The sequence below is a fragment of the Bubalus kerabau genome, chromosome 5, assembly GCF_029407905.1.
Source record: "Bubalus kerabau isolate K-KA32 ecotype Philippines breed swamp buffalo chromosome 5, PCC_UOA_SB_1v2, whole genome shotgun sequence".
Classification (NCBI taxonomy): Eukaryota; Metazoa; Chordata; class Mammalia; order Artiodactyla; family Bovidae; genus Bubalus; species Bubalus kerabau.
In genome coordinates, this window is record NC_073628.1 from 75710642 (window position 1) to 75730044 (window position 19403).

At 41.9% G+C, this 19403-nt stretch overlaps 1 protein-coding gene across 2 annotated transcripts in view; it reads left to right on the plus strand.

Annotated features, from left to right (window-relative positions):
• The first annotated feature begins 11301 nt into the window (after positions 1–11301).
• RRP15 (ribosomal RNA processing 15 homolog) overlaps positions 11302–19403 on the plus strand; it is a 54190-nt gene continuing 46088 nt past the window's right edge. Inside the window, exon 1 of one of the 2 annotated variants that reach the window (XM_055581914.1) lies at positions 11302–11540. In XM_055581914.1, coding sequence (XP_055437889.1) covers positions 11333–11540 — 208 coding nt within the window. In that variant the 5' untranslated portion in view covers positions 11302–11332. The remainder of the gene's footprint in view (positions 11541–19403) is intronic. The other variant, XM_055581913.1, reaches the window with a different exon arrangement.

Here is a 19403-nt window from a genome sequence, read left to right on the forward strand (position 1 = left end):
ATTTTAGCACCTCTTATCATCATTGGTGACTTCAGCAGCTGCATAGACTCATGGCTCTCACCCTCACTGAACATCAGAATGAACCAAAATGCTTCTTGAAATCACCAGGGCTGGTGCCCTCTCCCCAGAGGTGTGGGTGTAGTGATCCAGGAATAGGACTTATCTCTCAGGAGGAAGAGGATCTCCCACCTCAGTCCACTCCTATCTGCCCCACCAAAGGCTGTAGTGCACCAGTCTTCCCGTCCAAGTTCAGTTCAGTTCAGTCGCTCAGTCATGTCCAACTCTTTGTGACCCATGGACTGCAGCACCCTAGGCCTCCCTGTCCATCACCAACTCCTGGAGTTTACCCAAACTCATATCCATTGAGTCGGTAATGCCATCCAACCATCTCATCTTCTGTTGTCCCCTTCTCCTCCTGCCCTCAATCTTTCCCAGCATCAGGGTCTTTTCCAGTGAGTCAGCCCTTCGCATCAGGTGGCCAAAGTATTGGAGTTTCAGCTTCAATATCAGTCCTTTCAATGAACACCCAGGACTGATCTCCTTTAGGATGGACTGGTTGGATCTCCATGCAGTCCAAGGGATTCTCGAGTCTTCTCCAACATCACAGTTCAAAAGCATCAATTCTTTGGCGCTCAGCTTTCTTTATAGTCCAACTCTCACATCCATATGTGACTACTGGAAAAACTGTAGCCTTGACTATTGTTGGCAAAGTAATGTCTCTGCTTTTTAATATGCTACCTAGGTGGTGTGTAAGGAACAGGGAGCTGATTTTCCTTCCAGTGCCTGATGGAAGTAAGCAGTACTTCGAGGCCTGCCAATGGTGTCAAAGGCTACGTGAGGAGCTGCCTTCTGTCCCCCACTCTGCCAGGCGGTGCTCTGGTTGCCTCATCAGGATAGTGCAGCAGAGCCCAGGAGACAGCAGCACCTCTGCTCCCATCTGGCAGCAAGGAGGTGGGACAAGGCACACGGAGCTGGGAGGAGGGCAGGCCTAGTGTCTGGAGGGCCCAGCAGCCACAGAGCTTGTGGCTGATGTCAGCAGTGCTCAACAGGGAGCTGGGCTGACACCTCCATTTAGAAACAACTAAGCAACATGAATGAGTTCTACTTTTGCTGGGATAAGATCAGAGGATTCAGCAGGAAGCAACACACATGCCTAGTTGGCCCTATGTCACACCTCAACAGGGGCACAGTCAGCTAAGTAAAGAAGATTAAACAGGATCCAGTCTTATAATATTCCAAATATTCAATCGGGGCTGGAGTCTTATAATATTATACCTTAACTGTCCAAAATACAATTTTTAAAAATTATTCCTTATAATAACAACCAGGAACATTTACACCTTGAGTGAGAAAAGCAATCAATAGACTCCGAGATGATGATTACTCAGATCTTAGAAGTATGACAAAGATTTTAGGAATAGTCATCGGGACTTCCCTTGCAGTCCAGCATTTAAGATTCTGCACTTGCAAGGCAGGGGGCGCAGGTTCAATCCTTGGTTGGGAAACGAAAGTCCCACAGGCTGCACAGCATGGCCAAAAGTAAATAAATAAAATAAACTTTAAAAATAAATAAAAACAGCCATCATAAAACGCCTCAACAATAACTATGATTTTTTTAAACAAATAAAAAAATAGAAAATCTTGAGAAATAACTATAAGTTATTTTTTAAAAGGAAAAATGGAAATTATAAAACTGAAAAACATTGGGTTGGCCAAAAAGGTCATATGGGTTTTTAAAAACTGTTACAGAAAAACTCAAATGAACTTTTTGACCAATCCAATACAGTAGTCAAAATAAAAAGCCGGCTGGATTCGTTCAATAGTAGAGTGGATACAGTGGAAGACAGGCTATATTAATATCAGGTAAAGTGGACTTCAGAGCAAAGGAAATCACTAGAGACAGACATTACATGATGATAAAAGAATTAAGCCACCAGGAAGACATTAACAATCCTAAATTTGTGTATATCAAGTAACAGAGACTCAAAATACCTGAAGCAATAATTGCTAGAGCTAAAATCTTGGTTCTGGGTACCTCACAGATTATTTTTGAACCACTATATCCTTATTTGTCAGAGGATGAGATGGCTGGATGGCATCACTGATGCAATGGACATGAACTTGGACAAGCTGCTGGAGATGGTGAGGGACAGGGAGGCCTGGCGTGCTGCAGTTCATGGGTTGCAAAGAGTTGGACACTACTGAGCAACTGAACAACAGAAACAATCCTTATTTGTAAAATGGGGTTATTAAACACCTATCACATTTCCTGGTACAAGGGCTTAGTAAATAGAGCACTGGAAATCATAGCTTCTCATGGCCATGTGAGAAGCCTTACAAAATGGTTCAGATCACCTGAGCTGTTTTACTCAGAGGAAGTCTCTCCTCACGCCATAAAGCACCTCAGGATTCAGGCTTCAGCTCAGAGAACTCAGGGCTGTTCCAGCCAAGGGCTGCATGGGCTCTGCAAAGTCGGGTTTCAAGTTCCTGGCATGGCCGAGAAAAGAGAGCACTCTTCACGTCCAAAAGGAGATACAGGTGCCCAGCTGGCTGTTGGTCTTGGTAGCAAAGCCTCTGGTTATGTTGGTGTAGACTTCAAAGAACACCATGTCTGCCCAATAGGCCAGCAGGCGAGCCTCAGTCTGCAAACAGGAAGGAAGACAGACGACTAGTGCTGGCCAGTCTCAGGGCAGGCTCCTGTTACAGCCTTCCCTACCCAGTGCCCTCAAGGAGTAGGCAGGTCTCAGCAAGTGCTGGGAACTCCAGGGAAAAGGCAGTGGGGATGGGGTGAGGACCGTGGTCTCTATGTGGCTGAGTCTCCCTGCACCTTGGCATTGGTTCTCCTCTGTGGAAGGGACACGATCCCTCCCTCTAAGCCTGAATGAGATGATGAAAATATTCCCCTGCATGGCATTCCCACAATCTCTTTGAGATGGATGAGATCAGAGTAGAGATTTCTACTTTGAAAATACCTTATGAACATAGTCTTGTTCCCATCTATCCTGACCTCACATTTAACAAAGATGATGCTTGCTTCCTTTTTGAAACACTTTCCTCCTTTGCTTTCTTAATTTACAAATTCTTTCTACTTTCTGGCTATACATTTTCATGCATTGACTCCAGATCTCCTAGTACTGGAGTTCCTGCCACCTGGGCTGTAGCCTCCATTTCTCTCTTCTGCCTGGAAAAGCTCCACCATCCCAGGATGTTAAAACCCACCAATAGGAGGTCTTTTGTTATCAAATTTTAGACCTCATATGTCTAACCCTGGCCTCTTTTGAGATTCAACTACTTATTCAACATTTTGACTTAGCTGTCAAGATCTTAAACCTGAAAAGTCCAAGTAGAAACAATTGACTTTTCCCATAAAGCTGTTCTTCCCAGCCTTCCTCTTATCAGCAAATGACACCATCATCCACTTAGCTATTAAACAGAAAAATCTAGGCCTAATTTCTAATTTATTGTCCCTCACTTCCTATATCCAAACCATCAACAGCTGTTTCCATATTTGAAATATACCCTTACTATGTCAATTGTCATTTATCTCCACCCCAGTCTGAATGACCATTATTTCTCACATAGAATTTTAGAGTTGCCTCCTAACTGGTCTATGCATTGGCACTCTGATTCCCACATTTTCCAAAGGAAATTAAAGCATCTTTGAGAAGTGAGTTCTGATCCTGTTATTGCCCTATTTAAAACAGTACCATGGCTCCCACTTCTCTTGACATAAAGTCGAACGTCTTTGCCATGACCTATTAGGACAAATTTCATCTAGCCTCTTCTTAACCCTCTTATCTCAGCATGTCCTATATCTCCCCTGCTCACTATGCTTCTGTTCCTCAAAAGAAATTGCTTTCTCCTGAAAATTTTTCCCCAGATTGCCACATGACTGTCTCAGTCACACCATTCACATCCCAGCTCAAGTGTCATCCCTGGGAGTGCTCTGACCTCTATCTAAGGTACTCCACTCCAGCCATCACCCTATCACCAAATCAGTCTCTATTACATGACCCTGTTTTACTGTCTTCCTGACACTATTATCTGTACCTATTAATTTTTTCATTTACTTATTTGTTGGTGTCTCTCTCACATAGAATGTAAGCGTCAATAAGAACAAAGACTTTGGCTGCTTTTTTTTTTTTTTAGGAATCCCTGGTGCCTCAAACAGAACCTGGTACATAGTAAGCATTCATTAAATATTTGATGAATAAATGAATGAACGGATGTCATGTCTGGGAAAGCTAGAGCCTGGGACCTTACCACTGGACTTGGACCAAACAACCACTTGTCTTGGATGATGAAGCCATTCAACTTCAGAAGGATGAAATAAGAAGGCCAAGCTCTTAAGGCCTCTTTCCTCTGTATCTCTGGTCTATTAAGGATGCACAGACCGAGTTCCGCTGTCACCAAGGAAAGGAAGCAGCAGTTCCTTGCATAATGTTCAGGATGCACTTTATACTAGCACCAGTGAGAATCTGAAAGTCTAGAGGGATCGAGGAAGCCCACTTTTATCTTACGGTTGCTTGATCATTCAGAAATCCAGGGCAAATCTTGTCATGGCTGATGAATACTGCCTAAGAGACTGTTAGCTCCCACAGGGAGGTGAGTGTTTAATGGAAAGGCTTTATGCAAGGTGGAATACGTCTTCTTGATGCATGATAGTAGCCATCTTACTAATGCGGGCTCTGAGACCAGGAGTCCAATAGTAATTTGTTCAAATGAAATAATGCCTGTTAGTCTTGCCAGTACTCCCCTGCTTCGTTGTTTAACACCAACCGGATGATATAATCTGTCCCTTTCTTGTTTACAGGGGTGTTTCTAAAGAGGCAATCTAACAATGCCTCAGTCTGATTACGAATAATGAAGCCACTGCTTGGGTCTTAATTCTATCACTGGCAGAAGTCCAGTGCTAGAGGAGAAGAAACACAGAGGTAAAGCTATCCTCCTCTTAAGATACTCCGAAGGATTCAGAGGCATGTGTCCATTTAAAAATAATTTCATTCATTCATTGAATTGAACGCATTGGCCAGTGGATTCTTTACCACTGAGCCACCAGGGACACCCTTAAAATAAAGATGATAAGATTCAGAAACAGCCATAAGAACAGGAGTTGGGAATACGTGGGCTTTGTGAGGAGTTACATTTTTTCTTTACAAATCAAAGTTACCTGGTTTGAGAGGAAATGGTGTTCTAGTTAGCTGCTCCTTAGTGGATTTCAAAAGCCTTAAGGTGACGCACATGAAAGATCATTACAGGTAATTTCTTCTGTCCCTAGTGTCAATCTCCAGAGGCATCTAAATTCCATGAGTCCTCTTTTCCCACAAAGGAAGACTCCTTTGCTGTGTTCAGAGTCTTTCTACACAGAAGAATTTATGTTCATCTTTATATTCTTTCTACTCTGCTATACTCTAATAAACACCCAGAGTTCAGAACCCCAAACTATTATTATTACTATTAATTTTAGATTACTGCCATCAAATAACTTTGGAAAAGTTATCATGTAACTTTGCATATCAGTATTGAATCATAGATTTTGGATGAAGGGGGGATGGTTTGGGAAAACAAAGACTTCCTGGAAGTATATTCTACAATAGCATAGAAATGTAAGCTGAAAAAATTTTCAGAGTTTATTTAGTCCAGCTCCCTTATTTTTAACATGAGGAAATTGAAACACATTTACCTCTTTGAAAGTAAAGCAGCTTGACCAAGGTCATGTAGTGTATCCAGTGCAATGCTTTTTGGATGCAAAGAACAGAAAACTTGACTTATTACAAACTGACCTAAATAATGATTGAATTTATCTCACTAAAAGGAAGGATAGATACAGGGTGAGAGTAAGTGGCTCAGTGGTAAAGAATCCACCTGCCAATGCAGGAGATGTGGGTCTGATCCCTAAGTAGGGAAGACCCCCTGGAGAAGGAAATAGCAACCCACTTCCCATTGTTGCCTGGAAAACCCATGGAGAGAGGACCCTGGTGGGCTACCATCCACGGGGTCACAAAGAATCGAATACGACTTAGTGACTAAACAACAGCAACAGCAAAATTAGTTCTCTTGGGCTGTCGTAACAAAATACCATAGACTCAGTGGTTTAAATAACACACGTTTATATTCTCACAGTTAGATGGTTGGATGGCATCACTGACTCAATGGACATGAGCTTGAGTAAGCGATGGGAGTTGGTGATGGACAGGGAAGCCTGGCGTGCTGCAGCCCATGGGGTCAAGAAGAGTTGGACACGACTGAAGAACTGAACTGAACTGAACTGAACTGAAGAGGTTTTGAGGTGCCAGCAGGGGTGGTTTCTTCTGAAGCCAGTCTCTTTGGCTTCTAAGTAGCCACCTTCTCTGTATACACATCACTGCTGTTTTCTCCTCTTCTTTTAAGGACACCAGTCCTATTGGGTTGAGGCCCAATCATTCATTGTTGTTCAGCTATTATGTGATGTCTGACTCTTTTGCTACCAAACATTGGCTGCAGCATGCCAGGCTCGTCTGTTCTTTCCTATCTCCTGGAGTTTGCTCAAAGAGGCCCACTCATAGGCCCTGATTTAAATTTAATAATTTCTTTGAAGGCTCTATCTCTAAATATAGTCACATTGGCAGTTACAGTTTCAACTTATGAACTTTGGGACCCAATTCAATCCATACCAGTGAATACAACTGGGCCTGGTGTTTTCTATTTAGTTCAGTTCAGTTCAGTTGCTCAGTTGGTGTCCGACTCTTTGCGACCATGAAACACAGCACGCCAGGCCTCCCTGTCCATCACCAACTCCTGGAGTCTACCCAAACCCATGTCCGTCGAGTCGGTGATGCCATCCAACCATCTCATCCTCTGTCTTCCCCTTCTCCTCCTGCCCCCAATCCCTCCCAGCATCAGAGTCTTTTCCAGTGAGTCAGCCCTTCGCATCAGGTGGCCAAAGTATTGGAGCTTCAGCTTCAACATCAGTCCCTCCAATGAACACCCAGGACTGGTCTCCTTTAGGATGGACTGGTTGGATCTCCTTGCAGTCCAAGGGACTCTCAAGAGTCTTCTCCAACATCACAGTTCAAAAGCATCAATTCTTCGGTGCTTAGCTTTCTTTATAGTCCAACTCTCACATCCATACATGACCACTGGAAAAAGCATAGCTTTGACTAGATGGGCCTTTGTTGGCAAAGTAATGTTTCTCCTTTTTAATATACTGTCTAGGTTTGTGATAGCTTTTCTTCCAAGGAGCAAGCATCTTTTAATTTCATGGCTGCAGTCACCATCTGCAGTGATTTTGGAGCCCAAGAAAATAGTCTGTCACAGTTTCCATTGTTTCCCCATCTATTTGCCATGAAGTGATGGGACCAGATGCCGTAATAGTTTTCTGAATGTTGAGTTTTAAGTCAACTTTTTCACTCTCCTCTTTTACTTTCATCAAGAGGTTCTTTAGTTCTTCACTTTCTGCCTTAAGGGTGGTGTCATCTATGTATCTGAGGTTATTGATATTTCTCCCAGAAATCTTGATTCCGGCTTGTGCTTCATCCAGTCTGGCATTTTGCATGATGTACTTTGCATATAAGTTAAATAAGCAGGGTGACAATATACAGCCTTGATGTACTCCTTTTCCTATTTGGAACCAGTGTGCTGTTCCATGTCCAGTTCTAACTGTTGCTTCCTGACCTGCATACAGGTTTCTCAAGAGACAGGTCGGGTATTCACTCCATTTATTTAATAGAGAGAGGCCTATTTGGACTGTCTAGTCTTGTGTGAATCTGGAGAAAACACTTTTTAAGAAATTGGTCCATTTAATCTAGGTCATCAAATTTGTGGGCATATAGTTGTTCACTGTATTCTTTCATCATCTTTTTTACATTCATAGTATCTAGTGATGTCCTCTCTTTTGTTTCTAATATTAGTAATTGTTGAACTTATTTTTTTCTTAGCCTGGCTAGAGACTTATCCAAAGAAGCAGCTTTTGGTTTCATCAGTTTTCTTGTTTGAGATGCTTGTTTCAATTTTATTGATTCCTGCTGTAATGCTTATTATTTCTTTTCTTCTATTTTGATTTAATTTGCTTTTCTCTTTCTAGTTTCCTAAGGTGGAAACTTAGATGATTGATTTTAGAGCTTTCTTCTTTTATATGCTTATAAACGTATGCATTTGATGCTATAAATTTTCTTCTAAGCACTACTTTTTTCTGTATCCCACAAATTTTGATAAGTTGTTTTTCATTTAGCTCAAAATATTTTAATTTTTCTCTCAAGATTTTTTTCTTTAGTTCATATGTTATTTAGAAGCTTGCTGTTTAATCTTTACATGTTTTTGGATTTTTCATTTATCTTTCTGCCATTGATTTCTAGTTTAATTCCTTTGTGATCCAGGAACAGACATGGTATTATTTCTATTTCTTTAAGTCTATTAGGGCTTCCCTGGTGGCTCAGACAGTAAAAAATCCGCCTGCAATGTGGGAGACCTGGGTTCGATCCTTGGATTGGAAAGATCCCCTGGAGGAGGGTACAGCAATCCATTCCGTATTCTTGCCTGGAGAATCCCTATGGACAGAGGAGCCTGGCAGGGTACAGTGCTAATTTATTAAGTTGTGTATTATGGCTGAGAATGTGGTCTATCATGGTGAATGTTCCATGTGATCTTGAGAAGAATTCTGCTATTGTTGGATGGAGTCTATATATAGCAACTATATCCTTTTGGTTGATGGTGTTCTGAATTCAACTGTGTTCTTCCTGATTATCTGCCTCCTGAATCTCTCCATTTCTGATGGAGGTGTGTTGACATCTCCAGCTATGATTGGTGAATTCATCCACTTCTCTTTGCAATTCTAACAGCTTTTGTCTTACATAGTTTGACAACAGGTGTTAGGTAAATACACTTAATAGTTGTTATGTCTTCTTAGAGAATTATCCTTTTGTGATTATATAATGCCCTTCTTTATCCTTGATAACTTTTCTTGCTTTGAATTCTGCTGGTGTGAAATTAATACAGCTACTCCTGCTTTATTTTGATGTGACTTTTCTTTTCATTCTCGAGTGTCTTTCAAAGAGTAGGTTTTTAACTTTGATAAGGTCTAATTTTTCAATTTGTTCCCTTGTGGATCATGTTTTTGGTGCTGTACCAAAGACTTTGCCTAACTCAAGGACACAATGGTTTTCTCTTATGGTTTCTTATAGAAAATTTTGCCTAACTCAAGGGCACAATGGATTTCTCCTCTGGTTTCTTTTTAAAAATTTATAGTTGTATGTTTAGGTAGGCCTACTCCATTTTGAATCAATTTTTTATGTGTTGTACAAGGTATGAATTGAAGTGCATCTTTTCTCATCTGGATATCCAATTGTTCCGACAACACTGGTGGGAGATACTGTCCTTTCTCTGTTGATGTGACTTTGCACTTTTGTCAAAAATCAATTTTCCATATATATATATGTATTTATTTATTTTCTGACTTTCTATTTTGTTCTGTTGATCTGTTTGTCTACTTGATGGTAATACTACACTGTATTGGTAGCTGTAGTTTTATAATGGTTTGAAATTATATAGTGCTAACTCTTGAACTTTGTTCTTCTTTTTCATTTTTTTTTTGTTCTAGATTTTTTGAATTTTCATAAGGATTTTATAATCAGTTTGTCAATTTCCACAAAAAGTCTGTTGGAATTTTGACTGAGATTTCAGTGAATGTATTGACTACTTTGGGAAGAAGTGATAATAATGTTGCATCTTCTGATCCATGAACATGGTGTGAAAGTGTTAGTCAGTCCTGTCAGAGGACTCTTTTGCAACCCCAAGGACTGTATCTCCACCAGGATCCTCTGTTTATGGGATTTCCCCTGGCAAGAATACGGGAGTGGGTTCCCATTTTCTACTCCAGGGAATCTTCCTGATCCAAGGATCCAACTGGAGTCTCTTGCATCTCCTGCATTGGAAGGCAGATGCTTTATCACTGCCACCTGGGAAGCCCCCTTAATACCTCCCACTATTCCAAAAATGAATAACCTTTAGTGGAACATTTAACAGTGCTGTAGGCTGGCAGGGACAGTAGTTGGGTACTGATAATATTTCCATCACAACACCCATTCTAACTTTGTATCAGTCAAGGCCAATCAGGAGATGGATACCACTTAGGAATTTGATTATAAATTTTAATATAAGTTTGAGCCCCGCGGCTCAGACAGTAAAGAATCCGCCTGCAATGTAGGAGACCTGGGTTCAATCCCTGAGTTGGGAAGATCCCGTGATTCCACAGAGGATCCTAATAGCAAGGGACTGTGCTAATAAGTGAAGAGAACTCTAAAGAATATAGTAATAGCAGTTAAAAGAAGTAGAGAGATAAAGCACCCAAAGAAAAAGTGTGCTCCCACCCCCTTTAGAAATTTTGGGGATTAAAAAAAAAACAAGAAATGCTCTTCCAATAAAATGCTAAGCTTACAGAAAGCCTTTAGACTATGCCCGGCCTATGGAACACGATGTAAGAATATGCTACATTATCCTTTCGACTTATTAACTTTGTAAATGGTATTTTTCGTTCATTCATTTATCACTTCTAATAATGTATGTCTGAGTTCCTACCTTGGGCCAGGTCCCGTTGCTGGCTTGGGGGCAGGATGGTGAATGAAATGTGGTCCTTACTGAGAAGGAGCCGGCAAGTCAGGGAAAAGGAATAGCGGCGGATTGTGGTAGCAGCTTTGGGGAAAGCGGGGCTGGGAAAACAGGTGACAAAGGCTGACCTCAGGGAGAAGCCGGCCTCGGGAGGGAGGCAGGGGCATCTTGCCAAGGGCAGAGCTGTTCCAGCCTCGGTCTACACCGCGCGGGCGGGCGCCGCAAGCCTATCGGGCGGAGCTAGGTCCGAGGCAGGAGGATGGGGCTGGAGTGCTTCACACCCAGGACCCCGGGGAAGAAATCCAGATTCTTGTTGGTGTGCAATTGGAAGCCACTCAGGGGTTAATCCGGAGAAGGCAATGGCAGCCCACGCCAGTACTATTGCCTGGAAAATCTCATGGACGGTGGAGCCTGCTGGCCTGCCATCTATGGGGTCGCACAGAGTCGGACACGACTGACGCGACTTAGCAGCAGCAGCAGCAGCAGGGTCGGGTTGGGGTCAGAGTGGGGCGGCGGGCCAGGACCAGGGCGAGCTGGCAGACTCGGAGGAGAACGTACACTCACTGATTTTTTTTTTTTTTTTCATTATTATTATTTTTTACTGCAGCCGGTAGCTCGGGAAGACAACCAACAAGTCCTCTTCCCCCGAATTCTGAAGCTCCAGCCAGAGAACTCCCGCTAGATGGCCCCGCCCCGGAACCTTGTTTAACCGGAACTTTGCTTTACTGGAACCTTGTTTCGTCAGAACTAGATGCCGAAGTTCCCTGTGTTACTGCCGGACGCAAATGTAACTGAACGCTTCCGGCTAGGAATCATGGCAGCGGCCGTTGGAGACTCACGTGTGAGTGCGGGGAAAAAGCTGAAAAATTCACTAAGGAAGAAGAAGAGGATGAAAATGGTAGTCGCGTCTGTAGCATCGGAGCTGGAAGATAAGGACAAAGACGCTTCCGATAATGAAGGTAACCTACTTGGGCTGAGCTTTGGCTGCTCGGAGAAAAGGCCGGGCTGAGTTTGCGGGAGCAGGGGGTGCGAGTGAATTTCCCGCTGGCAGCCCGAATTTCATCTCCCCAGGACGGCGAAGGGGCGAGTTTGGCTCCGTGTGAGAAGGTTTGAGAAAGTGGTGTTGAGGGGAAGGAAGGTCTCTGTCACGTGTGAAAGCCTCCAAGTTAGTTTATTAGACATTTTCATTGTCACTGTAATTAACTTCTTGTAAGCAAGATGAGTCCGTTGCTTTTTTTATAGCAGCAGCAAGAAAAAAAAAAAAAAAAGAGGCTTACGGTAGCAAGGGGCGAAAGGAAGGGCGATATTTAAAATTACAAGAATGAGTTGGGTCTCCTAGGGAGCAAGGAGGGAAAGTCCGAGAGAGGCTTATAAGAAGCAAGGATGGAAAGGCGGAGAGACGAAGACGGCCGGTATACTTGAATTTTCTTGTGTAGTAGGTGCGTGCGTGTGTTGGGGAATTAGGGATGAGATACTAGTGAGGAAACCGTAGGTGGTTAAAGTAGAATAAATAAAAGTAGCGGTTGATAAAGATGTTTTTCAGAGACGTTTATACTGAAAGGAAGGAAATGTATTTTGAGGCTTTCAACTATGGTATGCCCTTGCTGCCACTCTTTCCCATCGTTCTTGGCACTGGCTTCTCAGGTTACACGGGAGCGCAGACGACCCCTGATCTTCTCCTGCTCAAAGATTGCTCCTTAATATATTGAGAGGTGGTTACAAAGGTAGTTCTCATGATCCTGGTCCAGTTAACAATAAGGATGGAGACAGAGAAATCCATATCCTGTAGAACCCAGTCGAGGCATTGCTTCCTTCTGTCTTATACATAAACTTCATACTGTATGATTATTTTTATTTTAACGTGTCTTTCTTCTTATGGATACAAGTCGTTCAAGTGCTGGAACATGTCTTCTTTATCTTTATTCTCATGGGGCCTCCCTTATACATTTTGGTACTAAGTAAGTTTTCTTGCTGAATAAATAAATAAGGAATCATTTCATCAGGGCCTTAGTTTTCTAAGTCTGGGGGTGGAGAGCGCAGTTTTCTCAGACACAGGGAAAGCACACACACAGTGGCATGTAGTCTCCTGAAACACATGGCTAGTTAGGTTGAAATGAATTATTGGCTGTGGCTCTAGCTATTCAGAGGTGTTACTGAAACTAGGAACATGATAAAGCCAGATTGTAGAGGGCCCTGTGTGCCATATGAAGAAGATTGGATTCTCTATTAGTAGGCAATATGGAGCTCTTGAGACATTTTAAGCAAGAGAATGCCACTTATTTATAAGTATCACTGCTAACTGTATGGTGACTGCCATAGAGTGCCAGAACAGTTAGGCAGAGTTGCAAAGCTCCATTAGGGATTTCACTAGGAAAGTACAGTGAAGACAGAGAGGGGGTCCCCACTTGAAATGTTTTTCAGAAGGAAAGCATTCAATTTTCTAGACAACCAACTTCCAAATAAATTTGTAGCACCATAAATTTTGGGTATATTCCTGTTAGAGGAATTAGGTAGTAATAATAATAGTTTAGGTACTGTGTCACTGTAATTATCATAACACTCCTGTAAGACAGGGTTATTGTTAATATTATCCTCATTTTACTTGTAAGAAACTGAGATGTAGAGAGTTTATATCTTGCTCTCGCAGTGCATAAGCTGATAAGTTGATAGAGGACAAAACCAGCACTGGAGCTTGCTCTGTAGCTTTTTCTCTGACCCCTCAGATCAGATCAGATCAGATCAGTCGCTCAGTCATGTCCTACTCTTTGCAACCCCATGAATCGCAGCACGGCAGGCCTCCCTGTCCATCACCAACTCCCGGAGTTCACTCAGACTCACGTCCATCGAATCAGTGATGCCATCCAGCCATCTCATCCTCTGTCGTCCCCTTCTCCTCCTGCCCCCAATCCCTCCCAGCATCAGGGTCTTTTCCAGTGAGTCAACTCTTCGCATGAGGTGGCCAAAGTACTGGAGTTTCAGCTTTAGCGTCATTCCTTCCAAAGAAATCCCGGGACTGATCTCCTTCAGAATGGACTGGTTGGATCTCCTTGCAGTCCAAGGGACTCTCAAGAGTCTTCTCCAACACTACAGTTCCCTGATAAGGTTGAGGAACCAGGAGGACAGAAATGATCAAACAAAACAAAACTTTCTGGAAAGTAAAAGAGCAGGGCCACAGAATCTAAAGCAAGAATTGGTTATGAGCAGACCATGGTATTGAGACAGGTTTTTGTTCCACTCTCTAAGGTTTGATCACTGAGGGGTGTTTTTGTGGTCAGATTTTATAGCACTCTTTCTGCCATTTATAACTGTAGTCTTCCTTCCTCTCTTCTTCCATCCTTTCTTTTCTCCTAAAATCTGTGTATTATCTCCAGAAATAAAGGATCACTCTTTTCTCAGTTGTATAAGAGGCATCTGTGTTTGTACTGCCTTTCAGAGGGATTTTGGGCTTCTTAGGAGGGAACTTGCCTCAGTTCCCTCATCCATAAAATGGATGTGGTAATAGTGTCTCCTCAGGATTGTTGTGAAGATTCAATGGGCTCATGTATGTAAAGCATTTAATTTAATGGTTGGCACATGGCAACCATAAAATAAATACCATACCATTGCGGCTCAATGGTAAAGAATCCGCCTGCCAGTGCAGGAGATGAGGGTTGGATCCCTGGGTTGGGAAGATCCCCTGGAGAAGAAAACGACAACCTACTCCAGTATTCTTGCTTGGGAAATCCCATGGGCAGAGGAGCCTGGTGAGCTACAGTCCGTAGTTTCGCAAAGAGTCAGGCACTATTTAGCGACTAAACAACAACAGCCTACTTATAAATATTTGGAGTCATGATTGTGACATCTTTTCTGATCTAACAAAACTGCTAGTCCCATCTCTCGGCCACCCAATAAGCCTTCCAGCCTTTGATAACAGCGGTGGAGCTTTCTCCGGAAAAGAGGTTAGAATTTCCTCAGGTAACCCTACAAGGGAGCTGTTGGCCTTTCTGTTTTACAGATGAGGAAACAGAGGCTTGGAGATACTGTTTTCCATTATAGTAGAAAGCCTCTCAGTGGAAAACTGTTCAGTCCATAGATGCCAGGTGTTAACTCAATTCTGTCTTTCTTACTCCGTAATTAACCATTCAATCATGTTTTCGTGGTAAAATTAGGCATAAATAGTGGTTCTATTTATGTTTTAGGGATAGTGATTTTGACAACCATGGATTGTCTCTGGCTAGTTGTTCTGTGGATAGTGTGCACTTAATATTTGCCAGGCTGAATTCATGATTTCATCTTCAAAACAGAACCCAGTGAATGAGGAGGATGGCCTGTGTCACTGTGCCCTGGTGATCTGCATGTGGCCTGACACTGTTTACTACTCCGGGCACACATCTTGCTGCCCCCTGGCTTGCTGGTGACACGGTGTCTGAACTCCTCATCTCTTGAACACAGTTGCTCTCTGCCCTCCTCGCCATGCTTGTGCTGGCCCACTAGCTACTCTTTTTTTCCCTTCACTTTCTCTTGACCAGCTTCTCTAGATTTCTATTTAGTTGTCTCCCTCTGCCTTTTCTTTCAGGATTTAGAATGTGTCTCTTCAATAAAGACAAATAATAAAATGCCTTTTATTTAATAAATTCGGTAATGTAGGTCCTTTCAGAGAAGGCAATGGCAACCCACTCCAGTACTCTTTTGCCTGGAAACTCCCATGGATGGGGGAGCCTGGTGGGCTGCCGTCTGTGGGGTTGCACAGAGTTGGACACGACTGAAGCTACTTAGCAGCAGCAGCAGCAGCAGGCCCTTTGGATGGAGATGTTTTCCTTTGGTTTAACTCAGAATTTTCTATTTAATATAAGAAATGGATTTTTTTTTTTCCCCTCCTGTGAAATCAGGTATTTCTGGAAAGGTGATACATAAAAACAGCTTTCTCTTTTTTTTAAATTTATTTTTATTTATTTATTTGGCTGCTTAAAGTACTAATTGCAGCAAGCGGGTTTAGCTGCCCCACAATATACAGGATCTTAGCTCCCTGCCGGGGATTGAACCTGTGTCCCCTGCATTGGAAAGCAGATTCTTAACCACTGGACCGCCAGGAAAGTCCCCAGAAATAGCTTTTCTAGTTCAGATATTTCTGTGTGTGTGGCCTTGGCAGAACTATATTGTTATAAAAAGTTCACAGAGACTGGATTCTGAGAGACTTTAAAGGCAGGCAGTTGAAGTGGACTTCAGACACATGAGGAATCAGCATGCACATTACAGGCTTGTTATTGAAGTGTACCAGCTCATTTTATCAGGAAGTTGAGTTAGAGACTTATATTTGAATTTTAATTGGTTCAAAAAAATTGATAAGGATGTGCCTTATATCAACATTTGAAAGCAGCTTCCTTCAGTGAGATGCTACTTACATTTCCTAGAAAAACACACAACTATAGCCCATGTGTTGTTTGCACTTTTATTTTTTATCTTCTGGCTTTAATTTCTTTTGACTTGTTGTGTAAGAAAGGTAGAAAATTGTGCTTTCATGAGTGTAAAACTCTTGGATATTGTTTGTCAGACTTTGCAGAAGTTTCCTAGTTCCATTACCTTAAAGCTTTGGTAAAAGCTGTATTTCAGAACTTGGCATGAATCCTGATATGTGATGTAGTACTCGATATCCATTTATTATAAAATTGGAAACTTCTCTTAATGTGATTTTTACACTCTCTTCTCATGTACCAGATATCACTGAGGTTACAGATTAGCAGAAGTTATATGTGATAGAAACTTGAATGATAGCAAAATGATTCAGACTGTAAGTTTTGGTAAATTGTAGTACTTACTCTTCAGTAGGGTTTGAACTTTGGTCACAGTCAAATTGCGAATGATCCCAAATCAGAGATATGTGTAAGGTAAGATGCTGTGGTCAGCATACATAAATGCCAAGCGTTATAAAGGAGAGGATGACACCCCTACGTGAGTTGACCTGGAACTACTCAGATTTACTGAATTAATACCTTGTTGGTGGTTTAGATACCGTGTATGCTTGGCTCTTATGTTTGTAGTCTAAATAAAAAACACAGCCTTCCCATTCAGTAGATCAATTCAGGTGGAAAAAATGAAAACAGTGGTGATGATACCAAGTATTATAAAGAGCAGTAATGGCAACCTGTTCCAGTGTTCTTGCCTGGGAAATCCTATGGACATAGGAGCCCGGTGGGCTACAGTTCACAAGCTTGCAAAACGTAACTTAGTGACTAAACAACAATAATGATAACCTCTACCTCTGAGTTACTGAATTACTCAGACCTACAGAATTTATGCACTGTTGGAGGTTTATATGCACTGGCTACTTGCTTAAGATTGTAATCTTTATTAAAAAAAAAAAAAAAAAGCTCTGTAGTCGGTAAATCAACCCATGTAAAAAAAGTCTTGGTCCCGTGCCATCAAGTGATTGACTGCTCCCTCATAGCATGTGCCCATATGTCTATAAACTAGGAGGGAGTAATGCTAATTTCATTTTTTCTGAATTATTCTGGTCACATATATGAATAAAGGCCATATACTTTTAAAACAAGACTTGATAACAATCCAGTTTAGAAGGTCCTAGGAGGAATCCCTTCCTTTTTTGATAAACTACAAAGCAGTATTTAAGATGTAATAACCTAGCAGATAAATAAACTTTTCATCAAACTGTAACTTACAGCCTCCTGCATCATTTAAGTTACTTAAAATAGCAAAGGAACATGCCTAAGAAATGAAGTATATTATAGTCCTACTTGAGTAGTTTAGCAATTTATAGAACAGGCTCAGGAAACAGACCACTTCCAGGCTCTGTCTGGCTTGCCCAGATAGCACATAGTAATCACATCCGACAGTTAGTCCCATGGTGAAACTTGCATTTTAGTTTTGGGTATTTTTATGGAAACCTGAGTAACTTCATTTTTTTTTTTTAGAGGTAAATGCTTTTTAAAAAAGTTTTCAAGTATCAATTTTGAATATTCTAAATTAAGTAGTGAAGGGCAGGAAAGAGCACATGGCGAGATAGAACAGATGTTTTAATAACTGGACTAGGGAGCAGTGGTTTCCTAGAGCTCTGTATGACTAGGGGCGAAATGAGAATGGGATGTGAGCACTGGCCGTTCTGGTTAGCTATGGCTTAGAGAGAAATTCCTCTTTAATTCAAGCTTTATTAAGCTATTGAGTTGGCCAGAAAGTTTGTTCAGGTTTTTGGTAGGATAAACCCAAATGAACTTTTTGGCCAACCCAATGTATTGTGGCTACTCTTTGCATTAGTTCAGTTACCTTAGTCTGAGTTGAATCGTGGATTCAGAGCTTTGTAGTGCCTTAGAAATCAGCACCCTGTCACCCCACCTGTTCACTTTGTGACTCTGGACATTTTTAAAACCTTTCTAAGCTTCAGAAGCATTCTCCTTGTAAATAGAATAATAATAGCATCTCAGAGAGTATTGTGAGGATTAAGTGATAATGCATAAAAAGCACTTTAAATAGTACTTAGCCCTAAACACTTGTTGGCTAGTTAATATTCATCATTGTTTTAGAGTGCTTGGGAAGCTGTAGGACAGAGATATCGACCGCTTCTGGAACAGAATCAAAGGTGTCTTGCTCACCATGAACCCCTGGCGTATGGGTTAGAGGAGAGCCAAGACTGGGTGGAATTATAGTGGAAGGAGAATTTATTCCCCCTCGCCCTGTCTTTTGTCAGTCCTTTTTAGGACTTTTGGGATGCCTCCCTGCTCTGGCTCCCAGGTTCTTAGTCTCCTTGTTTGTCTTCTGATTATTGTCATCTATTTAATGCCTTCTGTGTGCCAGAGCTGTGCTAAGTGCTTTTCCTGTTTTATCTCCTTTAATCATAACAACCTAGTGAGGTAGATACTGTTTTTGTTCCCAGTTTACTGAGACACAGAGGGGTTAGGTAACTTGCCCAAGATTATGCTTGTAGGAAGTAATGGAAGTGGGGCATAGCTCCACATCTGCTTATTTTATATTCTTAGTGCTTAACCCCTGTGCTGTAACAGGTCATCTAAAGCTTCCCATTCAGCACCTCACATGTCCTCTAGATTCCAGCCACCAGAGCTGTTTGTTCTTTGTTCCTGTCTTCTCTGCAGCCACATTATGTGTGTCTTGAGGGGTATGGGGGTGGGGGCCGGGGAGGGGTGTAATTGACATGTCAACATTTCTTACAGGCTAGGCACTCTTTTAAGAAACTGAGTTAATTATCATAAAACCTCATGAAGTAGGTACTGTTTTATTGTCATTTTTTACAGACAAGGAAACTAAGGTTGAGAAGGTAAAAACCTTCAGAAAAGTCACGTAGGTTTGTGTCTGGAGTTAAGACTGAATCAAGCAGCCTGAGTTCTGTGTCTTTACTCTTTAACCACTACTAATTGATCTCAAGTTTTTATAAGTTCTGTTTGATTTACAGTAAACTCTAAAGGTGTGAAATAAATGGGGAAACAGTGTCAGACTTTATTTTTTGGGGCTCCAAAATCACTGCAGATGGTGATTGCAGCCATGAAATTAAAAGATGCTTACTCCTTGGAAGGAAAGTGACCAACCTAGATAGCATATTCAAAAGCAGAGACATTTCTTTGCCAACAAAGGTCTGTCTAGTCAAGGCTATGGTTTTTCCTGTGGTCATGTATGGATGTGAGAGTTGGATGGTGAAGAAAGCTGAGCACTGAAGAATTGATGCTTTTGAACTGTGGTGTTGGAGAAGACTTTTGAGAGTCCCTTGGACTGCAAGGAGATCCAACCAGTCCATTCTGAAGGAGATCAACCCTGGGCTTTCTTTGGAAGTAATGATGCTAAAGCTGAAACTCCAGTACTTTAGCCACCTCATGCGAAGA